This window comes from Brienomyrus brachyistius, chromosome 1 (genome assembly GCF_023856365.1).
Source record: "Brienomyrus brachyistius isolate T26 chromosome 1, BBRACH_0.4, whole genome shotgun sequence".
NCBI classification, from domain to species: Eukaryota; Metazoa; Chordata; class Actinopteri; order Osteoglossiformes; family Mormyridae; genus Brienomyrus; species Brienomyrus brachyistius.
The window spans coordinates 16,668,451-16,689,363 of NC_064533.1; the positions used below are offsets into that span (position 1 = coordinate 16,668,451).

General features: G+C 42.8%; 1 protein-coding gene across 5 annotated transcripts in view; it reads left to right on the forward strand.

The window, feature by feature from the left end:
• LOC125749873 (cytoplasmic protein NCK1-like) overlaps nucleotides 1–19,951 on the forward strand; it is a 29,468-nt gene extending 9,517 nt beyond the window's left edge. The window contains exons 2-6 of one of the 5 annotated variants that reach the window (XM_049027200.1): nucleotides 1,114–1,164; nucleotides 4,684–4,731; nucleotides 5,738–5,984; nucleotides 16,322–17,043; nucleotides 17,572–19,951. In XM_049027200.1, coding sequence (XP_048883157.1) covers nucleotides 4,693–4,731; nucleotides 5,738–5,984; nucleotides 16,322–17,043; nucleotides 17,572–17,769 — 1,206 coding nt within the window. In that variant the 5' untranslated portion in view covers nucleotides 1,114–1,164; nucleotides 4,684–4,692 and the 3' untranslated portion in view covers nucleotides 17,770–19,951. Of the gene's footprint in view, nucleotides 1–1,113; nucleotides 1,165–4,683; nucleotides 4,732–5,737; nucleotides 5,985–6,257; nucleotides 7,894–16,321; nucleotides 17,044–17,571 lie in introns of those variants that run through there. The other 4 variants (XM_049027201.1, XM_049027204.1, XM_049027203.1 and 1 more) reach the window with 4 other exon arrangements.
• The last annotated feature ends 962 nt before the right edge of the window (nucleotides 19,952–20,913 follow it).

The window sequence follows — 20,913 nt, forward strand, 5'->3', positions numbered from 1 at the left end:
TCTATCTATCTCCTTCTATTTATCTCTTCAAGTGTTCAGTTTTACTTCATGGTGTCACTTACATATGTCACTACATGGACACATAATCTGCAGTTTCCATGAAGGGTCTTTTGCGGCCAGTTTCTAGGTAAGTTTTGGTTCTCTAGGAAACCGCAGGATTTAAGGAGCCATGCTTCATTACTCATAAAAGAGATTGGCATAGGATTTGAGTGCTCTGTGGGCCTGTGTAAGGTTGGGGGGGTCAGGGCTCAGACCAAATACAAGTGCACACACGCACTGGGACACACACACACTCACACATGCGCACACACATACACACACGTTTATATTCATATCTTTGTGGGGATGGTTTATTAATTTCTATGGGCATAACCCTATTCCTGACAATGACACCCTTCACCCCTCCCCAGCCCTAATGGTAACCATAAGTAACCAAGCAAAATACTTTGAATTTTTTAGTTTTTCGATTGCAGTCACAGATTTTTATGAAATTGAGTTTCCCTTTTTGGGCACTGAAAAAATGGTGTGCAAAACATTAAAAAGGTTTATAACAGGGGATATTTGGTCCCTACAGTGCAATGTATGCATGGCCATACACTCTTTTGCAGTCTTGGCACTTGGCTTCTGTAATGAGGTTATTTATTCTTCAGGAGAAAAAAAACTGAAATACAGTGCTTTTTCACTGCATTCTAAGTTTTACAAAAATGATGGTTTAGATTCTAAACCTTCAGCTTTTATTATTCAAATAAAATCCTGAGCTGAAGAGTTTTAAGCTGGGTGACTATCATTCTGTTGAAAGCATTTTAATGTCCCTTATCTGCCTTATCTCCCTTTTTGAAGCTTAACCTACTTTTCCTGGCTTTTTTTTATTATTAACATTGGACAAATCTGTACAAGCGTGAGGAATTCCTGTGCATTTCAGTTTAGGAAGGCAGTGGATGTTCGAGCAGTATTTTGTCAAGTTAGTCACGGTAAAATTAAACTCGTCCGGAGTTGTCTGTGCAGGATCAGTGCTAATCTGCGTTGGAATGATGACCTCCCCCAAATCCCCTTCGCTACGCCATGTCTGTTCTTGCGCTCCATATTTGTTTACACATGGATTCATTTTTACAGACCCGTGTGGAGCATCACCACTCTGAAGCTGACCGGCTTTGATGTGGCAAGGTAAGACCTCGATGGTTTGCAGGGATGATCACGGTATTGAAGGCACATTGTGTGTCCTTCTTAAGTTCATGATTAGTTACTCTAAATAGGCCCCATTTCTCAAAGAAGTAATCTGTCAGTATAGCTTGGGGTAAGGGGTCATGTTAATTGTTAATGCCAAACGATGTCTCAGACGTTGGGTTGGAGTATGGCTGTGGATAGATCTCCTCGTGGAATGTAGGGGTGTAAGGAAGTATTTATATACTTCTGTATTGCAATGTCTTGTGATACTGTTTTGATTCTCAAAAACACTGTGTCCATTTTTTATTAATAGTTTACATCCAAATATTCTAGGCGGACAGTGGTTCATTTTCTGTTGTGTTTTAAACCCTGACTGCTAGATATTCAATTCATTTTTATATAGCACCTTTCACAACAGTCTTGTCCCAAGGCACTTTACATGGATGTGTTGTGATACATAACAACGTCATTAGAGAGAATAATACAAAAAGGGAAGGAAAGAAATTAATTAAAGAAAGCCGGTTGACAACACAGGTGAAGAACCAAAAATTCCCAAGTAAGGAGAAAATACTAACATTACTGACAACAGAAAAGAGCGGAATTGCTTGCTAAAAGCAAGGTGTAAGCTGTGATTAAGGATCAAGCCAAAGTCCATCAATAAGTCCATTATCCACGTTGGCCTGTGCAGGGTGGCAGCTTGAAGGCTGCACCCACAATGCAAATGGGACCTATGAACTGTATCAGTGTCACTCCTCCATGAGACTGAACCAGGACTCCAGCTCAGATGGTGCCTCCCCCGGGTACCACCCAGACGTGTGGGAAGCCAGACAACATGGATGGTCAGAACATGCACTGACACATTAATGGACAAGCATAGTAGATAAAATATAGCATGTACAGCAGCACCAGCAGCCATAGTTTCACTGTGTTAGGTTGCAGGTATGCTAAACTGAAGCAATAGGTCTTCAGTCAAGATTTAAAGACTGAGACCGAATTAGCATACCGAACATAGGCTGGTAAACCATTCCACAACATAGGGGCCCTGCAGCAGAATGCTTTACCGCCCACTGTCACTTTATGTAGAATGACAAGGAAACCAGCATTCTGTAATCTGAGTGGACAATGCAGCTTATAACCTTGAAGTAATCATGTCAGGTAGGCAGGAGCTAGACCTTTAAGTGCCTTATATGTAAGTAGGAGAACTTTGAAGTCAGCTCTAACCCTAACAGGAAGCCAGTGCAGGGAACTAAGAACTGGGGTTACGTGTTCAAACTTCCTGCTCCTGGTGACAACTGAAGCTGCTACCTTTTGAATACGCTGCAAAGTATTTAATGTGTACTGTGTACTCCCAGGTAACAGTGCATTACAGTAGTTTAACCTACTGCATACAAAGCCATGTATCTCTCTATCTTGTATAGTTAGAAATTGTCGCAGTTTGGCAATGTTGTGTCACTGTAGGAAGCATACCTTCAGTACCGCATCCACATGTGATTAGAATGAGAGTCTTATATCTAAGATGTTATGGGCTGAGCTGCTGAGGGAAAAGTTCAACACTTTGGAGTGGAGTGTGGAGATTATAAAATTCTTATCTGCAGACTTACCTCCAAGCAACAGAACCTCGGTTTTCTGAGGGTTTAGTTATAAAGGTTTTCAGCCGACAGCGTACAATTATCTGACACTTGAACATTGATAACCATTAGTCAAATACAATTTAAACCACTTCAGTACTGTTTGATTTTAAGTGTTTCTAATAGGATAGAATGGTCAACCGTGTCAAAACCTGCACTAAGGTCCAGAAGCATTAGCACAGTTGCACTGTCGGCATCAGTTGGCATTGTTATGTCATTTTGTCATTTACAACTGTTAGTTATGGCAGTTTCAGTGCTGTGTCCCGGACGGAAACCTGACCGGAACCTATTCAGTATGTTGTGTCTCACCAAATATGATTGAAGTTGAGCAGTAACTATCTTCTGCAGAACTTTTCACAAAAATGGTACGTTGGAGAGAGGTCTGTAATTGCTGTGCTCCTGTGGATCCAAACTTGGATTCTTTGGAAATGGCCTGATTACTGCTACTTTAAATTGGTCAGGAATATCACCTGATGACAAGGACGCATTCATTCATTATGGCAGTTATAGGTCTTGCCAGAATTGCCAAGGATTCTTTAAGAAGCTTGGTGGGGATTAGGTCCAGTGGGCAAGTGATTGGTTTGACCTTAATAATAATAGTTTTTATCTGTCATTCATTAATTAATTGAAAAACATGAAGGGTGTGTTTACGTTCCGCTTGCATTGGAGTTAATAGCAATCTTGTAATCAATCTTCAGCAGTCTGACTTTTCTACTCCAACACAACAAAATAGACAAAATAGAGACAGGAAAAAGCATCAGGGTGTAGCAAACCTTGTTGACTAGTAACATTACCACCGATGGCTGAATCTGAAATAGTTGGACCGGTTCCTGCAATGCACAGAGCTGAAGTGTGGTCGGTGTGTGTTTAGCCAAGTTTTTTGGTGTAGCGGAAATCGTGCGTCTGCATGCATTGACTACATATGAGCAAGATTATTGACCGACAAGATATTCCCAGTAGGTGGCGGCACTGAATTTCATAGATCAGTGGTCAACAATGGAAAAAGTGAAGGCAGAATAATTGTTGTCTCTGTTATGTACTAGTTATGGTGAGCAGCTTCATGAGGAGGGTCAGAGTTACCCACATAACTAATTTTTCATACTGTCCAAGCATTACACCTCAGTATACAGTATTTTAAAAAGCAAATATTCAGACATTTAGAAATCTTGGTGATAAAATTCAAATGTGGGGATCCTCGCTAATTTTGTCGTAAGGATTTCAAAATACAGCAGTATGCTGTATTACTGTAATAACACCCAAGCCTAATAACATTAAATCTGTTCATAGAAGTTTACTTGTTTCACTACACTGCTTGTATTTGTGTCTGTTGCAATACATCTGCCCGTTACTGCTCTAGTGGAATATCTTTGCTCTGTGCCTTCACCGGCTGCGACCAAATGTAGTATGAACACAAGCTGCTGCATGTCCAACCATCCTCATCTAAAACTGCATGTGGAAAAGTGAAGTGGGAACTGGCCTTCTGAGGTCCCTACTGCTACTATATTCTATGCAAGAGCACAGTCTGTAAAGCCCTCAAGTGCAAGAACTGGCAGGTTACTAGATATGTGCTCTCCTATTTACATTTAACCATAGACATGTTTGTAAAACAGAATTGCCAATATGAGAGTTGCCTCAGTGCTGTACACATTATAGTTTAAGGTGGTTGACCTGTGCTTCTCAGATTTATTTTTGGATTGCACCCAAAGGCAGTGTTGTCATGCATAGGGTTGCAATGGAGTGGAAACACTTACAAGTTTTGTAAGTACTATTCGTTTCTACTTTCTACTGTTATGCACACATTTCAGTATACAGAAGATGAGGTGAAAAGCCAAGCTGCGGTAAGTATGCAAAGGGGCGGAAAATATCCAGTAAATTTCCTAAAACTTTCCAGAAACTCTCCATGGTAATTCAAGCTGCGGAATTCAGATATTCAAAATTGGTACGTTTTGGTGTTTTTACGCATGTATATTACTCACAAGTAATTAATTACACAATTATCACTATTATTGTGCTCGAGTTCATTGTCTTGCGATTATGATGGTAAGTGTATGACTTCTATGTGTCTGAGAGTTTGTGAGTTATTGTTTTTAAACTCAATCAGTGCATCATTGCAAGATGTTTTTTTTCCCAACTACATTTAAGTTCCCTCTTAAAGGCTAACCTGCAATTTTGAAAATTTCCAGTTTACTCCCATTAATTCTCATATATTCCTGTTAATTCCCATGGAATGTTTCACACTGTTCGGGAGATCCTCAGGATGTTTAAGTCTTGATTGATCCTCCAACTCAAGCATTCACTGCCTTGATGTAACTGGCTGCTATAAACAGCAGTAACAAGCCGAAGGTGATTTTCAGGCTATTAATATGATCTCTTTTTCAGTCGCGTTCCATCATTGCAGTAGAGTGTTAATTCTCACTCTTCAACTGAACTCAACATGAAACTCATGTGAAATTCTAAGCAGGTCGACAGACTCTAACCACAATAATTTTTTATGCACGGATGATGCTTGTAAGGCCTCCCAATGGCATCTCGCAGGTCGCAATGATGCTTTCAAAAGCTCATCAAGGGTTTACGTAGGCGAAGAGCTCTTGAAGGAGAGGATCAAAGTGTTTTTACATAACTCACTTACAATCTGCCAGTTATATTAAATAATTATTAGGTGCAGGGCAGATGGTGTGTCACGGGGCTGTAATCTGTAATACATAAAGACAGGACCCTGCCTTATACCCTGTGCTGCCTGGAGTAACCTCCAGAGTACCCTGGTGACCCTGTCCAGGATAAGCCATCACAAGATGGATGGAGAAAGGTGATGTTATATTTAACTGTATATGTGTTGCATTTTCAGTCTGAATGCTTCAGGGCCTCCAGTTGAGAATGCAGTGTTTGTTGTGTCTAGGAAAAGTTCTAGAGGCCTAATGCCCCACTACTCTCTGCTCTGTGACCAGCAGGGGTGCGGCCAGCCGAAGATGACAGAGGAGGTGATTGTTGTGGCCAAGTTTGACTATGTGGCCCAGCAGGATCAGGAGTTGGATATCAAGAAGAACGAGCGGCTCTGGCTACTGGACGACTCCAAGTCATGGTGGCGTGTGCGTAACTCCACCAACAGGACGGGCTTTGTGCCCTCCAACTATGTGGAGAGGAAGAACAGTGCCAAGAAGGCCTCCATCGTCAAGAACCTGAAGGACACCTTAGGTAAGAATCCTGGATGAGTAAGGTCGCCGTTAGTCTCTTAAACACGAAGACTCACAGTTTGCTTTGTGAAAAAGTGAATGTTCATGTATCTGTCTGTGTTGTCATATAGACATCAGTGGGTTATAGAGTTATCTGAGAATGTTAAACATAAGTGGTTGCCAGGCATGGTTTAGTTATCAGTAAGTTAAAATGCATGCAGGGACTATTAAAGTTAATCTAATGTCTATTTGAATGCTTGATACTGTCTGATATTGTTGTCTTGTTCCTGGTTTGCTTGTGTGTATTTTTATGTTTAATAAAACCCAGGAAACAACTTGCATAAAAAACCACAAAAAACACAAATCCAGATGCTCTTAATATGCAAAAAAACAAAAAAGCAGAACAGCTACAAGCAGTAGCACTGAAACTGTCGCCGTTGGGTTCAGTTTCTTTTCTGGGGCTTGTATTAGTGAATGAGAGGCACAGCTCAGTCGTTGAACTTCCTGTCAGCCGTGGAACAGAGCCGTACCATTTCGTGGTTTGGCTTTGTCATCTAAGTGTGCCGAGCGACAGTCCCCACCACGTGCACTCAGGGTTCAGCCACACGTGTGTGCAGATCACCGAACTTGGCATTAATTGGACCTCCAGGGTGAAATTTTCCCAGATCAGGGGCGATGGTGGACTAACTTGGTTTAGCCTTTGAACTCTCAGTCCACAGAATCACCAGGATCTTCTGCTAAATAGGAAACTTGTTTGGATCTTCAGCAGAGCAGCACAGTTATTGACATATTGTGTTATCTCTATAAGGAGCTTGATGACAGAATCCAGACTCTCGGTGACCCTCCTGCTGGCCCAAACTTTCTCACGCCACTGGCTGTAACTCGCAGTACGGGAATGGATCAGAACAGAATATGGGATGGAATCAACATGCTTATGGTCTGGGTAACATAAGGGCCCATATTACATCGTGAGCTTCAGTAATGCTGCATTCCACTTGGAAGTCAGAGCTGGGAATGATGTCACACCCAAGATAACCGTGTTCCAGTACAAGTCAGAAAGCCATTTAGCAATACCAATTCTATGAAGGTTCATTGTCAGTCAGTGTTATCAGCACCAGTTGGGAACGTATTACTTGGTATTTTGCACATACATAGACAGTAGTAACATGTCCACAGATGAAGGTTGGACAGTACTGTACGTACAAGCCGATTTAATGAGGCACATCAAACATAAGTGCTAATAAACAATATATTACCACAGCTATCACTTCTTTTGATGAAGGATGCAGCCATCATGAATTCTGAGGTTGAAGATTGTAGAGGTTCCTCTGACTTTCCAAGTCAGAACTCCGACTTCAGGGTCAATTCCAGTTGAAATTTTCAATTAGGAACTAGGAAATTCTGACTTACCAGTTCAAATGGAACGCACCGTTAAATTTCTGCCCATGTTGGAACTGCACACAGTCATCACAGCATTTTTGGCCCTCCTATAAATATGCTGATTGATTTATAATTTCGGGCATCCACATTCTCACATAGGCATCGCCTTAGCTGTATGAAATTTTCCTCATCGGGATCCATTGTAAGGAACCCAGAAAGGTGTAAAACCAGACACTTTCTATCATAAAAAGGAATATGCTGAGCATGATTGGCAAATGCAGGGCAATTAGTGCAATAAGGGTGCATTCTTCATAGGAGACTGGGCAATGTGTGCTCAAATTCTCATTTTCAAAGACCAAACCCTAGGATTTCCTAGGCGGCCCCTCTGCTTCCATTGGCTGGAGAGAGTCACATGGGCAGGATGGGGCACACCTCTGCTTATAGCTGAGGTCCTCACTGTAAATGAGATTGTAGTGCAGTCATAGTGGGGAGGCGTGTAGCATTGGAAGACTCCGCAATGGACATGACAAACATTTTCAAGCATTTTTTTCGTAAGTTTTTAATCTTATTTTGATGCCATTTTTATCTTATAGCACGTTGTGTTTTAGCTGCTAACAGACCTGATGTCCATAATGCGACAGTGTCTTGCTTAAGGAGACGATCAAAATATAGAGTTAAGTCTGACTAGGCTGTTCTCATGGATTCTGTTACTGAGTAGATGTGAAGCCTGCGGCAGCCTGTAATTTCCTGATTTTCATATCTCTTCCTTTCCACGCACATTCTGGAATGTTCTGTATCATTGCCTGTGACCTGCAGCCATGTCAGAATGCTAGTAAATGTGTCTGTCATGGTTGCACCCCCTCACTGCTCTGTGCTGTACTGGAGGGATAGTATCTCTCACTGCTTCACTGAATCGCTTCTTTAACTTTTATTGTTCCAAACGTGGCTTGTCTATGTTTTCTGTAAGCACCCGCTGTCTTTATGCCTGCCACTGTACTTTGAATCCGATGTGGGAAGCGCTTCTGTCTCAGACTGACTGATTGTGTCTTTTATAAATCCTCGTATTTGAGTAAGGTCCATGAGTTGGCCTGAGTGAGGTGCTGCATGGGCTAGTTTGTGTTCATTTGTGCTGCCTCATCAAGAGTTGGGATGTACCTCTGGGTGAACCAGGCACCCTTAAACTCTGCACTGTCAAACTGAGAAGCTGGGCCCGGTCTAAACATCAAAATAATGAGCATTTATGCAGGATGTTTCTCTCGATTTAGCGGATGTTTGCAGTTCAGGCCAGATGTCTTTCTCTTGAGTCGTTTCCCTCCGGGATCCAGGAGGTTACAGTTTGGGGGACCTTAAAGCTTTAATCAGGAGCATCTGTCCCCAACCTTCTCTTCTGAATTTTTCCCGAATTTTTTATTATTTTTTTTTTCTCAATTTATTTTCCTCCACAGCACGGTGGAAAAGGTTTTGAGTTGGAACATAATAGTGGGTGGAGAATTATAATGGTAAAAGCAGATCTGGGATATGTTTCCTATTTCAGCCTAATGTTCCTGCAGGCTGTCCCCTGCTCCTATTGTCTTACAGCCGTCAGTGCCTTTCTCTCATTTGTTTAGTTGGTTTTTTCCTGTCTGCCCCTCAGATATGATGCAGGTCCTCACGTAGGAGGAAGTGAGAGTGTGCTTTCTGAAGCCTGACCTTGTCCACCTTAAAGTCCGGAGTTTGCCTTTCATATAGCTTTGATTAATTAATTTAACCTCTGGGTGCATTACGGCGTGTCCTGATACAGCTTTGGCGACCCCACACGTGTGTGATCACAATCAGTTCACCACTAGGAAGAAGTCAGAGTTTCTTTGACACCAATTCTAATGTCATTAAATGGTGGCATCTACTTCTTCCAGTGCTTGGAAGTGATTAAATTTGAAAAAATACCGAATGATTAATTAATTTATGTTTATATTGTTGGATTGTAAAAACACCAAACTGAAATTAGTTTTGAACTGGCTCTGATTCTTATTCAGACCTTTGGGCATTTTCAGCTGATGTTACGGTCAGCGTTTGGGTTTTGTCTGAATCATCAGGTTGTGTTTTTGTTTTGCGCTGAAAATTGTGTGCTTGGAATGTCACAAAAATTAATCGGGTAAGAAACTCTGTGGTGTCCAAACACTAATCTAACATAACATGTTGTTTAAGTGCAAATGCCACATTGTCCATAGCCCATGCTCACTCCCATATGATAGGGTAGTGTTAGGCAGAGAGAGCAGACTTTCTGGACGGGAAGTGTGCTTTGGGATTTGGCCGGACTGCTGAGGGCCGTTAAACTTTGAGATTCGTGAAGCATCCGTTGTAGTAATCTGCTCAAAATGACCTGCCTTAGTATCTAGCTTCAGTTAAAAAGATTCCTTGCTATTCTCCTGACTTTTAAGGACATTTTCTTTTTTTGAAGAGTGTGTGGTTCAGCAGGTTAGGACTATGACCTTGTCATCAGAAGGTCGTCGGTCGAATCCCAGGACTGGCAGAATGCTGCCGCCATTGGGCCCCAACCAATTTCCCCAAGAGGATGAATAAAGTATTACTATTCTATATTCTGTTCTATTCTATTGTAGACAATGCTAAGCTCGGTGTACTTATTAGTTTGAGGTTAATATTATATCAACAGGATTTTCAACCAAAAAGACTTGGGCACCAGCTCATGGAGATGTAGTTGCTATTTTTTTCTTTCTTAAATTTAAACTCATATTGCAAACTGCAACAGGAAACTCAACAAAACATGACTGTGCCAAACATATGATTGATCCAGGACCGGCATATCAACTTCTGACAACAGAAAGGAATTGGCCATTCAATTAGGGTAACCAAAACAGCCATACTCCAGTACCAAAAGTGTCAGTGGGGTACTTTCTGGTACTTCAGTACTTTGGGGTGGGACTTGAAATGCTTTCTTTATCTAATGAATAGAATAGAATAGAATAGAATAGAATAGAATAGAATAGAAGCAGAGTGTGAGAATAGAGAATAGATCAGCCTAGCAGAGTGTGTTAATATTAGAAAAAACTTAAACCTAAAAATGTAGAGTCTAAATATAAATGAAATATGAAATAGAATATAAGTGGAACTAACATAAAAATATATTAACTGCAGTATAGCGGCAAAAACCAGTGTATTTCACCGTTTCGATTATAGTGCACGACATATGGTGCAAAAAGTTCTTTAAAAAGTGATGTGCATGGATGGAGAGAGGCAGAGGGTGGGGGGGGGGGGGGTTGCCATAAGTTAAGAGTTCAGGAGTTTAATGGCATGAGAAATGAAACTATTACAGAAGCCGGCTGTCCTGGTCCTGATGCTGCAAAGCCTCTTCCCTGAGGGCAGCAGGGAGAACAGTCCATGGTGGGGATTATGTAAATACTCTCTGAAAGGCAATGCCAACAACAACAATAATAATAATGGACAAATTAAGTGACCCAAGCAACCCTGATCGGAAAGACCCCGAAGGAGATCAGGATAGCATAACAAGACATATAACATACTATGTATGACATACTAGCATAGCAAAGTCTTGGGAAATTTCTAAATAAATATATTACAATTTAACAATTTTAACAATTTATACACCAAAAAAGGAATTCAACATAAATTCTCTAAACCCTGTCTGGGAGTGATTTAAACAGCAAGGATGAAAATGACTATGATTGTCTCAGAATGCATGCAGCGCTCATGCAAAAGCAGCATTTTTTTTCTATGACAAGTGAAAATGTTTTAGTGAAACTTAAACACCCTGCACTATAATGTCCGTATAGAGAATTGAAAGCAAGAAAAAGCCTGATCTTAATCTAGCTGACTGGCGAAGTAAGAATTGCAAGTGCACAACATGTGATGTTGGTATTAACATCACACATCGACCAGCCCTATAATACACAGCCATTTTCCAAATTCATTAGAAAATACCCCGCCTCACTTTGTAATGTCATTCAGTGCCAATTTTTATACTAGCGGAAAACCACCTTGAAGTACCGTACTTTTAGTTCTTTCTTGAAGTAAGGTAAGTAAGTAAGTAAAGTGCCTTTTAAAGAGAAGTTTTTTTTTTTTTTACGATTAATCATGTGGTATTTGTTCAAAAATATTCTTTCAAAATCTATTAAGCATGAGGGAAGAGAGGATGGCTCTTTCAATGTGGACAGCTCCTGTTGCTGTGTTCTGAATGCTGGGTGGGTATTTTCACATGGACGGTGCTTGTGGTGGTGCTCTGAATGCTGGGTGGGTATTTTAATATGGATGGTGCCTGTGATGGTGTTCTGAATTCAGGGCAGGTATTCGTAACATGGAAGGTGCCTGTGGTTGTGTTCTGAATTCAGGGCGTGTGTTTTATCATGGATAGTGCCTGAAGTGGTTTTTGGAATGCTGGTGGGTATTTTAACGTGGAAGGTGCCTGTCGTGATATTCTGAACGCTGCTCATGTCTCAGACTTGCCGTCCCCTCCTCTCCTTTGGCCCTGATCTATTTTTACGGAGCACATTGTTTTCCTACCCTGTCAAATCGGATGTAGCTCTCTCTGGGAAATGATCGTTCGTCCGCTTCCGAACCAAGTGCTCCATAATTCAGGGGAGCTGGAGCACCGATTACAGGCATGGTGGGAGGGCGCTGGTTGTGCGGCCATGCAGTGAAAGCTGGTGTGTTTTTAAGCTCATTGTTCCCACTCACCTCACCAACTAGTAACCTGTCTTTAAAATGCTGGGATTTAACACTCATGAGACTTGGGGGGGGGGGGGAAGAGATGATACACTTGCCCTACATGCAGTACTAAGAGTGACGAGATTGAGATCAATGTGTCTTGACACATTTGCACGGTATATATGTGTGTGTGTGTGTGTGTGTGTGTGTGTGTGTGTGTGTGTGTGTGTGTGTGTGTGTGTGTGTGTGTGTGTGTGCGCCTAGTGGCACCTTGTACCTGGGCCTGTGCCTTGACAACCACATAGAACCTTGATGTCTTCTCTCAGTGGGTTTGAATCCCAGCTTTATTGCATGTCGCTTAAAACCACCCTATGGTATCTCCCTGGTTCCTGTTTCCTGTGCCACTTTGGTCTTGTTCAGGGTCTACCAGGAGCAGACAATGTGTCCTGCTGAGCATCGAGTGTTTGGCAGTTGATAAGCCATTGAGGTCAGGAAGCAATATGGCCGACACTATGTTGGCAGTGGAACCATCCGATAGTCAGAAACTGCTGTTTAGGGTCCGGAGGTTTTCTCCTATGGACTATTGAGCTGTCATGAAGTTGTCATGCATGCAGTGCCTTGACCTTTCACCTGAGGGCAGTGTGGAGTAGCTCTCCATGGGGCCACTGTAAGAATGTTACAGTCCACCTACTATCCGATTCAGCCCATTTAAGCAGCTAATGTATGTACAGGAAATGAAAAAGATGATGCTCTTCATGGTCACGTAAAGCCCAAGTGTGGTTTTCATGAGATAAAAGTTATCAGCTGCCTGGGATTTGGTATAGATGGTGATTATCGTTGCCATTCTTCCTCATTATCTGTACAAATTCAGCTGTTTAAATACCTTGTTTTAGAGTTCACGCCCCTGGTGTCAACCACACTAAGCACCCTGTCCCTTTATGCCATGGTGAGTTTGTGCTGTAAGCCATAGCTCTGCTCTCTTTTCCACTACACTAGATATCGTACTGTTGGTACAAAAATGTGGTGCTTTCCCTTTTGCATTGACTTTCTGTGTGGTTGAATGACTTATCGATTTCAAATCGTAATCACGATTTGAAACAACACGATTAGCAAATCGCAAAGGTTGCAGTTTAGGGTATGCTTTATATAGCACATCTTACCCAGGGGTTTAAAACAGTCATGAGAGTGGTTTTACATATTCGTTATCTGCAGGTGGGGTACCTTCTGATTGGAAGCATGCTAATCCCCATATTCAAAAATGGGGATAGAAGTAATCCAGCAAACTATAGGCCAATCAGTTTAACTAGCATTACTGGGAAAAATAAGGGAAGCTATAGTCCAAGTGAAAATGGTGGATTACCTGGATGCAAATAGCATTCTGAGGGAATAGAATTTTTTGATGGTATCATGTGGTAGTGCTGCATCGTGTGTTTTAAATCTGTTACACACTATATTGAACTTAAGCTAGACGTTTTAAAAATATCACAAATCAAATTGCTATATCTGCCAGAAAAATCCCGATTAGATATGTGCTATAACCATTTTTTTAATTCAGTAAAAATGCCCCGGCTCATGTTGTGATGACATTCGGCACCAGTACGAGTTTTTACACCAGTGGAGAACCAACACAAGATGTACCGTACTGGTTTGAAGTACCACAAGTACAGTATCTGGTGTCGCTGAAAAGCGCCATTAACTCAAGTGAGCTTAATCTTTAATAAATAAGATGCTGGCAGCACAGTGAAGCATTGGGCTGATGATCAGGCTGTGGCGTGTTTCTGTGCGTTCATGTATGGTGGCAAAGCTGAAAGTAACACTGTAAGTTCACCTTGTATGCAGACATACAATAGATGCCCTTGTACTAACTTACTGGCCCCGAATGACGTGTCTGTCATCTTAACAGTGTGTCTGGAGGGTCTGCATGCGAGAGGAGCGCAGCACTCTATGGTGACAGCAGTGTCAATATGCTCATCTGGAACATTCACATCCAAGTTGCTGATACAGATCTGTACAGCTGTCATGTGCTCTGCATCTACACCACAAAGCTTCTTGCTCTTGGGCTTGGCTCTTTGACATATTGTGAGGTGTGTAGGTAGCAACACACTATCGATCTAATATGGCGGTTTTTGATCTTTGACCGTCAAATGAAACCACCCATTTTATTCAGAGACACTCCACCCAGAGCCCGATGACGTTGGGAATGTTCTCCATGGTAATGTTTATGTTTCTCTGCCCTACCCACACTGACACTCCTTCATTTACACACGCAGTTCTAGTATGTTCTGTAACGTAAGGGTTTTGTTCTTGTTGTCGTTAGTTTAAAAACACTGTGAACAGCCTCTTTCCCCACCCACCCAGGTCAACCATAATGGCCTGCTCTTTACCATGACATCTGCATGGGGGGCTGGCAGGGTTCACCTTGACGATCTCCAGACACTCCGCCATGGCCCCCAACCCCGACTGGCAGCACACTTTGCAGAACGCAGTCTCTTAATGCTGTAACTGGATTAGTGCGCACACACAGCTTGCTTGGGCATGTTTCACTTTATACAGTGCGTGTTTCTGTTTTCGTTGTGCTGGGGGGAATATTTAAGCCAGGATGTGTCATTACATACCAAAACGGGCTGATGGGTGTAAAAATTCAGGAATAGAGAATGGAATTCTGCTGAAGGTTGATGAACATGTCAGCATGTGTCCTTCACAAGGCCAAGAGGGCTGTTTGCTTATTACACTCAGTACGTTTACATGCACAGCTAAGTCCAGCTGTGGTTATAGTTGACTGCGTCATTTAATCAGACTACTGTCTTTGTCCCAATATACATGCATGGGAGGGGAATCAATTTAATGAGCAAAGTATGTCAGACTCTGCTACAATAGGTGGCAATACAGCTGCTTTCAACTTGTTAGTATTGGGCTTTTTCCGGTTGACCTATTACGTCACAGACATAAAAAAAAATAATAAAATGAATAATAATGGATGTGTGGACAAATCACATGACACAAGCTTTAATTACGGTCTGGTCAGAAGAACGGATACAACAAGATCAGGATAGCATGACAAGAAATAAAGTATTTTGTATAATATATTATGACAGCATGGTATTGGAAATCTTTCAAATATTGCAATGTGATTTTGTTATCTGTCATGCCCGGCTCGTCCGCTCCTCGTGTGTGCCACGCCCCCTGATTACCCACGTGTGTTTCCCGGATTGTACCCAGCTGTGTCCGTTTGCTTTCAATCAGTCTTGTGTATTTAAGTCCTGGTCTTACCTGTTTGCCTTGTCTGTCATTGATGTTTGTTCGCGTGAGATCCCCGTTGTGGAATAAACCCCAGTTTACCCCGACTTCCGCCTGCTTTCTGCCCATTCGCCTCGCACGATCGCCGCTCTGCCCGCGATCGCGAGCGTTCCCGTGACAGTTATAAATATTGGGGTATTTATGAAACAAAAAAAGGAATTCAACATAAATTTCTCATGAACCCATCTAGGAGTGATTTAAACAGCAAGGATGAAAATGACTATGAGTGTCTCACAGAACACATGCAGCGCTCATGCAAAAGCAGTGGAGGTAAACTTTTAAAGAAAATGCATTAAAAAAAGTTTTAAACATATACTAGATAATCTTGAAAAGGAATAATCATGAAAATTGCAAAACTTGATAGATTGTTTTTCCTATGAGAGAGTAAAAATGTTTTATCGAGACTTAAACTCCCTGTGCTATAATAGCCATACCAAATTGAAGGTAAGAAAAAGCCTGATCTTAATCTAGCTGACTAGCAATGTAAGAATTGGATGTGCATAACATGTGATGTTATGCCATCCAGTCCTATTGGATTTGACCATTCGATTTTAGCACAAAATATTTTGTCTCACATTGTGATGTCATTCGGCGCTGGTACCAGTTTTTACGCCAGTGGAAAATCAACATCTTAAAGTACCGTACTTTTGGTACCTTCTGGCAATTCGATTTAGTGCAATTTGTTGGACTAACATATTTACACGTACTTTAAAAGTCCCATTTTAGTCAGACTAACACTGTAATTCGATTTTCTCAGTGTGCATGTTAATGTAGTGACTGTCTCCACAACAGTGTGTTTGCTGGTCCCTGCATACCCAGAGGCTCTGGGTGCCTTGGTATGACTGGTGTTTGGATGCCCTCATCCTCCACTCCCACCCTACACTAGCGATTTCCATTTGCTCACACCCTAGCCCATTATTTTCACAAGCTTCTCCCTCTCACAAAGAGATGCTAATAACCCCTGCTAAGTTATGAGCTAACCTCAGAGCTAACCCTGCTAACAGCCTCTCCTGGTCTCCACAGGGATTGGGAAGGTGAAGCGAAAACCCAGTGGGGGTGCGTCCTCCACTGCCGACCCTGACGTCAGCCCAGACAACGGTGAACGTTCCTTCCAGCTGAATGCACCGGCGCTGGTCAAGTTCAACTACGCGGCCGAGCGTGAGGATGAGCTGTCGCTGGTCAAGGGCACGCGGGTCATGGTCATGGAGAAGTGCAGCGACGGCTGGTGGCGCGGCAGTTATGGGGGGCGCTGTGGCTGGTTCCCCTCCAACTACGTGACAGAGGACCTGGACTGCTCCCCGGAGGCGCCGTCTGTGTCGCTGACAGAGAAGCTGGCCAGCGCCCTCCATAGCAGCTTCGAAGGTAGCGGCCGCACACTGGACATTGTCCAGGCCCTCTACCCCTTCAGCTCCGGCAACGACGAGGAGCTCAGCTTTGAGAAGGGAGAGGTCATGGACGTGCTGGAGAAGCCCGAGAACGACCCCGAGTGGTGGAAGTGCCGCAAGGCAGACGGCCGGGTCGGCCTCGTGCCCAAGAACTACGTGGTCGTGAGGCAGGACTCGCACGATTCACCCGAGGCCGCAGGGCCACCACCGCCTGATTGCGACTACATCGAGCCCGCCGCCACGGGCAGCTTCGCCGGCCAGCCGTGGTACTACGGCAGAGTGACGCGGCAGCAGGCCGAGGTGGCCCTGAACGTCCGGGGTGGTGACGGCGACTTCCTCATCAGGGACAGCGAATCCTCAGTAAGTTGAATATACTGAATCAAATCACAGCTCAATTAAGGCGTCATGTCCACCAACCAATCATCTCTCATAAAAAGCACAAAAGGCACCCTTTTAAGTTATAAAACACTTTTAATTTAGCAAAATTATAGGCTTTTCTGCTTGATTTATTATGAATCTTCTTGGGAAATACATACTTTTAAATGTTAAGGTTTAAAAGCTAAAGCAGAGTAGCCAAGACATAACCCACTTTACAAAAACTAGTGTGTTAGTTTGTGAGACGGGCACAGTGTTCTTTTCTGGAACCTTCCACCATGACGTGGTCTGCAACATCACATTGCAAAATGTGGCAGTAGAGCACAAGGTACAGAATCTTGACATGCCGCTCACCCGTCAGAGGTGATAAATTAATTTTAAGGAACTAAGCCATAATTACCGTGTCTCTTCCCTGAAACCAGGGTGAGGCGCAGTGTGTTTCCTGAGAGGCTTCACGGCCGTTTGTAAGCTCTCCTGTTAACCCCCGTCGTTCTCTGTCTCTCCCCCTCTAAGCCCCATGACTTCTCCATCTCCCTGAAAGCCCAGAGCAAGAACAAGCACTTCAAAGTGCAGCTCAAGGATGGCCTCTACTGCATCGGCCAGCGCAAGTTCAGCTCCATGGAGGAGCTGGTGGAACACTACAAGAGGGCGCCCATTTTCACGAGCGAGCAGGGCGACAAACTGTATCTGACGAAGGGGCTTTCTTCCTGACTGCATGGGCACCGTCCTTCTCCCAGCTTCACTCGGGCTGAGAGTGGCGGGGCTCCTGTTTGCGATGCCGACGGGCGTCACCGTAGACGGACTGGACTAGGCCCCTCAGTTTAAGCTTTTTTTGGGATGTATTAGCTCAGCTTAAACAGTGTCAATATTTCTTTTTTTAAAACTTTACTATTTTTATAATATTGTGGGCCATCAAAATGCAATGTATTGAAGTCTTCAGAAAGCTGTGCCAAGAATCATTTCTGAATGTACTGTGGGGGGGTGGGGGTTCAGTATTTTGTAGGAACCCAACATCCCTCACATGCTACTTTCTGTAATGTAACTTGGCAAACCACACATTCTCCTTAAGTGTACGTAGATCTTTAAAATCACAGTAAAACAGATCAATGGGGTCATTCACTGACAGGAGAACAGGGAGTCAGATTGTTTTTCTCTAAATGTGACCTGCAGTACTGATATTTACATGGTTCCCTCTGTGCCCATAAACACTGCATGATACAGGCAGGTTCCCAGACCAGTTAATTCTGTAATAGTGACGCCTGACCCAGAGCCTGGCGTTGCGGTGTCATCACTGGCTGTTTTTACGACACCAGAGGGTGTGTTTGGTTTGTGGGCTGTAAATTGGGCAGATTTTAAGTGTAAATGTACCATTAAATGCCGTGTATGAATATGAACACTTCTGAACTGCCCCAGGGAATTCTCTAGTACTACTAATCAGCCTAAACTAGATCCTGGTGCAGGGCTGTGACTGAAATTGACCTGGTGTTGTCCTCTGCTGTTCTTGTCAGTGTGTCTTTCGTTTGGTCTTCCTAGACGCTGTTTTGGGGGATTGGGCTTTGTAGGTGTCACCGTTGGGGTACATGCTCATTTTTCCAGTTGCTATTTTGTGTGGAATTTCCTACTTTGGTTTGGGCTGTCTGGTGCCTTCTAAACCCTCCTGTCATGTGGTATATTTTTGCATCTTTAATGTGCTGTGTACTGTGTGTGTTCTTCAAGGTTTGTCTCAGGAATGTCCCCGATCACGCATTCACTGCTCGAGTTGAGGCTAATCACTCTGAGCCTGCTTCCTCTGGATGCTGGGTCCGTGCCGGTCCATTAACGGCTGCTGCGTTAGTTCCTGTTTTCAGGGTGAGATGTCCAGGAAGGTGTAAGGTTCTCATGTAGTCTGTTTGGCTGTCAGATTATCTAAAACATGACTATGGGTGGTGTTTTTTAGAGAGAGGCTGTTTAACCTTGTACGACCCCAGAGCATGTCCAACGTGATCCTCTCAGACTCGTCTGAGAACTTTGTCACAATGACATCTGCTTGAGTTGGTCTTCAGTCAATGCAAGAAATGAGGGTCCAGTTATTATGCAGAAGGCCAGAGAGATAATTTATATTCCCATACACTTTATGAAATGAAACCTCAAGTCCCTGGCGCGACAAGTTTTTGCTGAAGAATATTTGGATGTATGTATAAATGGATACATAATCCCGAGGGAGACCGATCCTGTCATTGATTCATTCCTACCACGTGCCTTACTTGTGTCCGACTCCGCCAAAGGTTTTGTTTATCACATGCTTCTCTGTAACTCATCTGTTTTCTACTTTTTGCAGTGTTGGTTGTAAATCTGTGACATGCCTGATTGTGCGCTTTCTGAAACTTTCTCCTTGAAGGGCCACTGTTTTGGTTGAATAACTAAGGTTTGGGAGAAAGCCAATTTACTTGATGAACATTTTCACCTTAAAAGCTAAAGAATATATTCAAACTCAAGTGACCTTAACATACTGAAGTGTAAGTTAATTGTGCTGTCATGTGTGGCTAATGAATAATTATGTAGTTGGCTAATAAGCTGTTTGCAAATGCGTTGACTTTACAATTCCTGATGTTACTGCTGAGGACGATACTGGTCCTTCTCACTCTGAGATACATCCTGTTTGGTTTCATGTGTTCTGAGCCCTTCCCCATAGAATATTCCTCATGGTGTTTTTCCAGAGCCTGAATGCTTGGTTTGTGCAGTTTATAAGCCTTGGTCTCTTCGGGATAGATTTCCCTAGCGACTCTGGGGTTCCTTGGAGCAGATAAATGTGGTTTTACTGTGAAAACTCAAGGTTTTGTGAGTCTGGAGGGGGCAACATGTGTAATGTTATAGAACTTATTTGACTCCTGCAATAAATTTACATCTTAAATGACTGGTGTCCTGTTCCTACATGGTCTGAACTGGCAATAGACACCCAGGCAGAAAAAGACAAACTGTAAATAGTACCCGTCTCTCATGGAGAACACGATGGGATCAGTGAAAACAGGATAGGTGAAAAGTTCTCCATGGGGATCAATAAAGTATTACTATTACATTCTATATTCTATTCTAAATCCGCTTACTCTGTGACTTAGAGTGTGTGTGTGTGAGGCCACCAATTGGTTTCTGCACTTTCCCGGGGTGTACTGTGACTGCAGATTGGTTTAAAAATACTCCTTAAAATTAGTTTGTTTCCTGGCTCGTGTGTATAATACTTTTATCAAGCATAAGCATGTAGAAAGCAACTATATGTTAGATGAATCATATGCTGACTGTGGCAATGCTTGATTTTAAAGGAAGAGTTTGTTCCCTTTGACTATGACAGCAATTCATGTGTACTTTGTGTAGTTTTTGTCCAACTGAGACCCCTGGTGGTAACTTTGAGAAGCACATTAACATTAAGAGATGAAAATAAGCATTGTAGCCTTATCTGGGAAGGTGCTAAGTTTTTTTTCTCTACCCCAGTATCCCATTGCCCTGCTGTAATTGTATAACAAAGGTGAACCAGGACTTCTGTGCTGTTGATCAAGTCATGCCCTGTGCTAACTTAGCCCAACCTGCTGTGGGATCCCTACCTCGATATGCTCATTTGCTGGCCGTCAATCTGCTTACACACCAGCAGGGGGCAGCCTGAGGAAAAATGTAAGATTAAAAAAAAACCTTGCTTGAAGGGCAGAGGGCAGCCATTTCTCCCTTTAAAATATTAGTCTTTTTAGTCTTAATATCTTAGTTTTGCTTTTTCAATTACTTTAAAATTCAAAGGAGTATTTAAACTTTATAAAGCATCTTAGCGTTTATGTAATGCTGCAAGCTTGACCCTGTCCTACCAGCTTGTAGAGGTTTTTGTACTAGCAG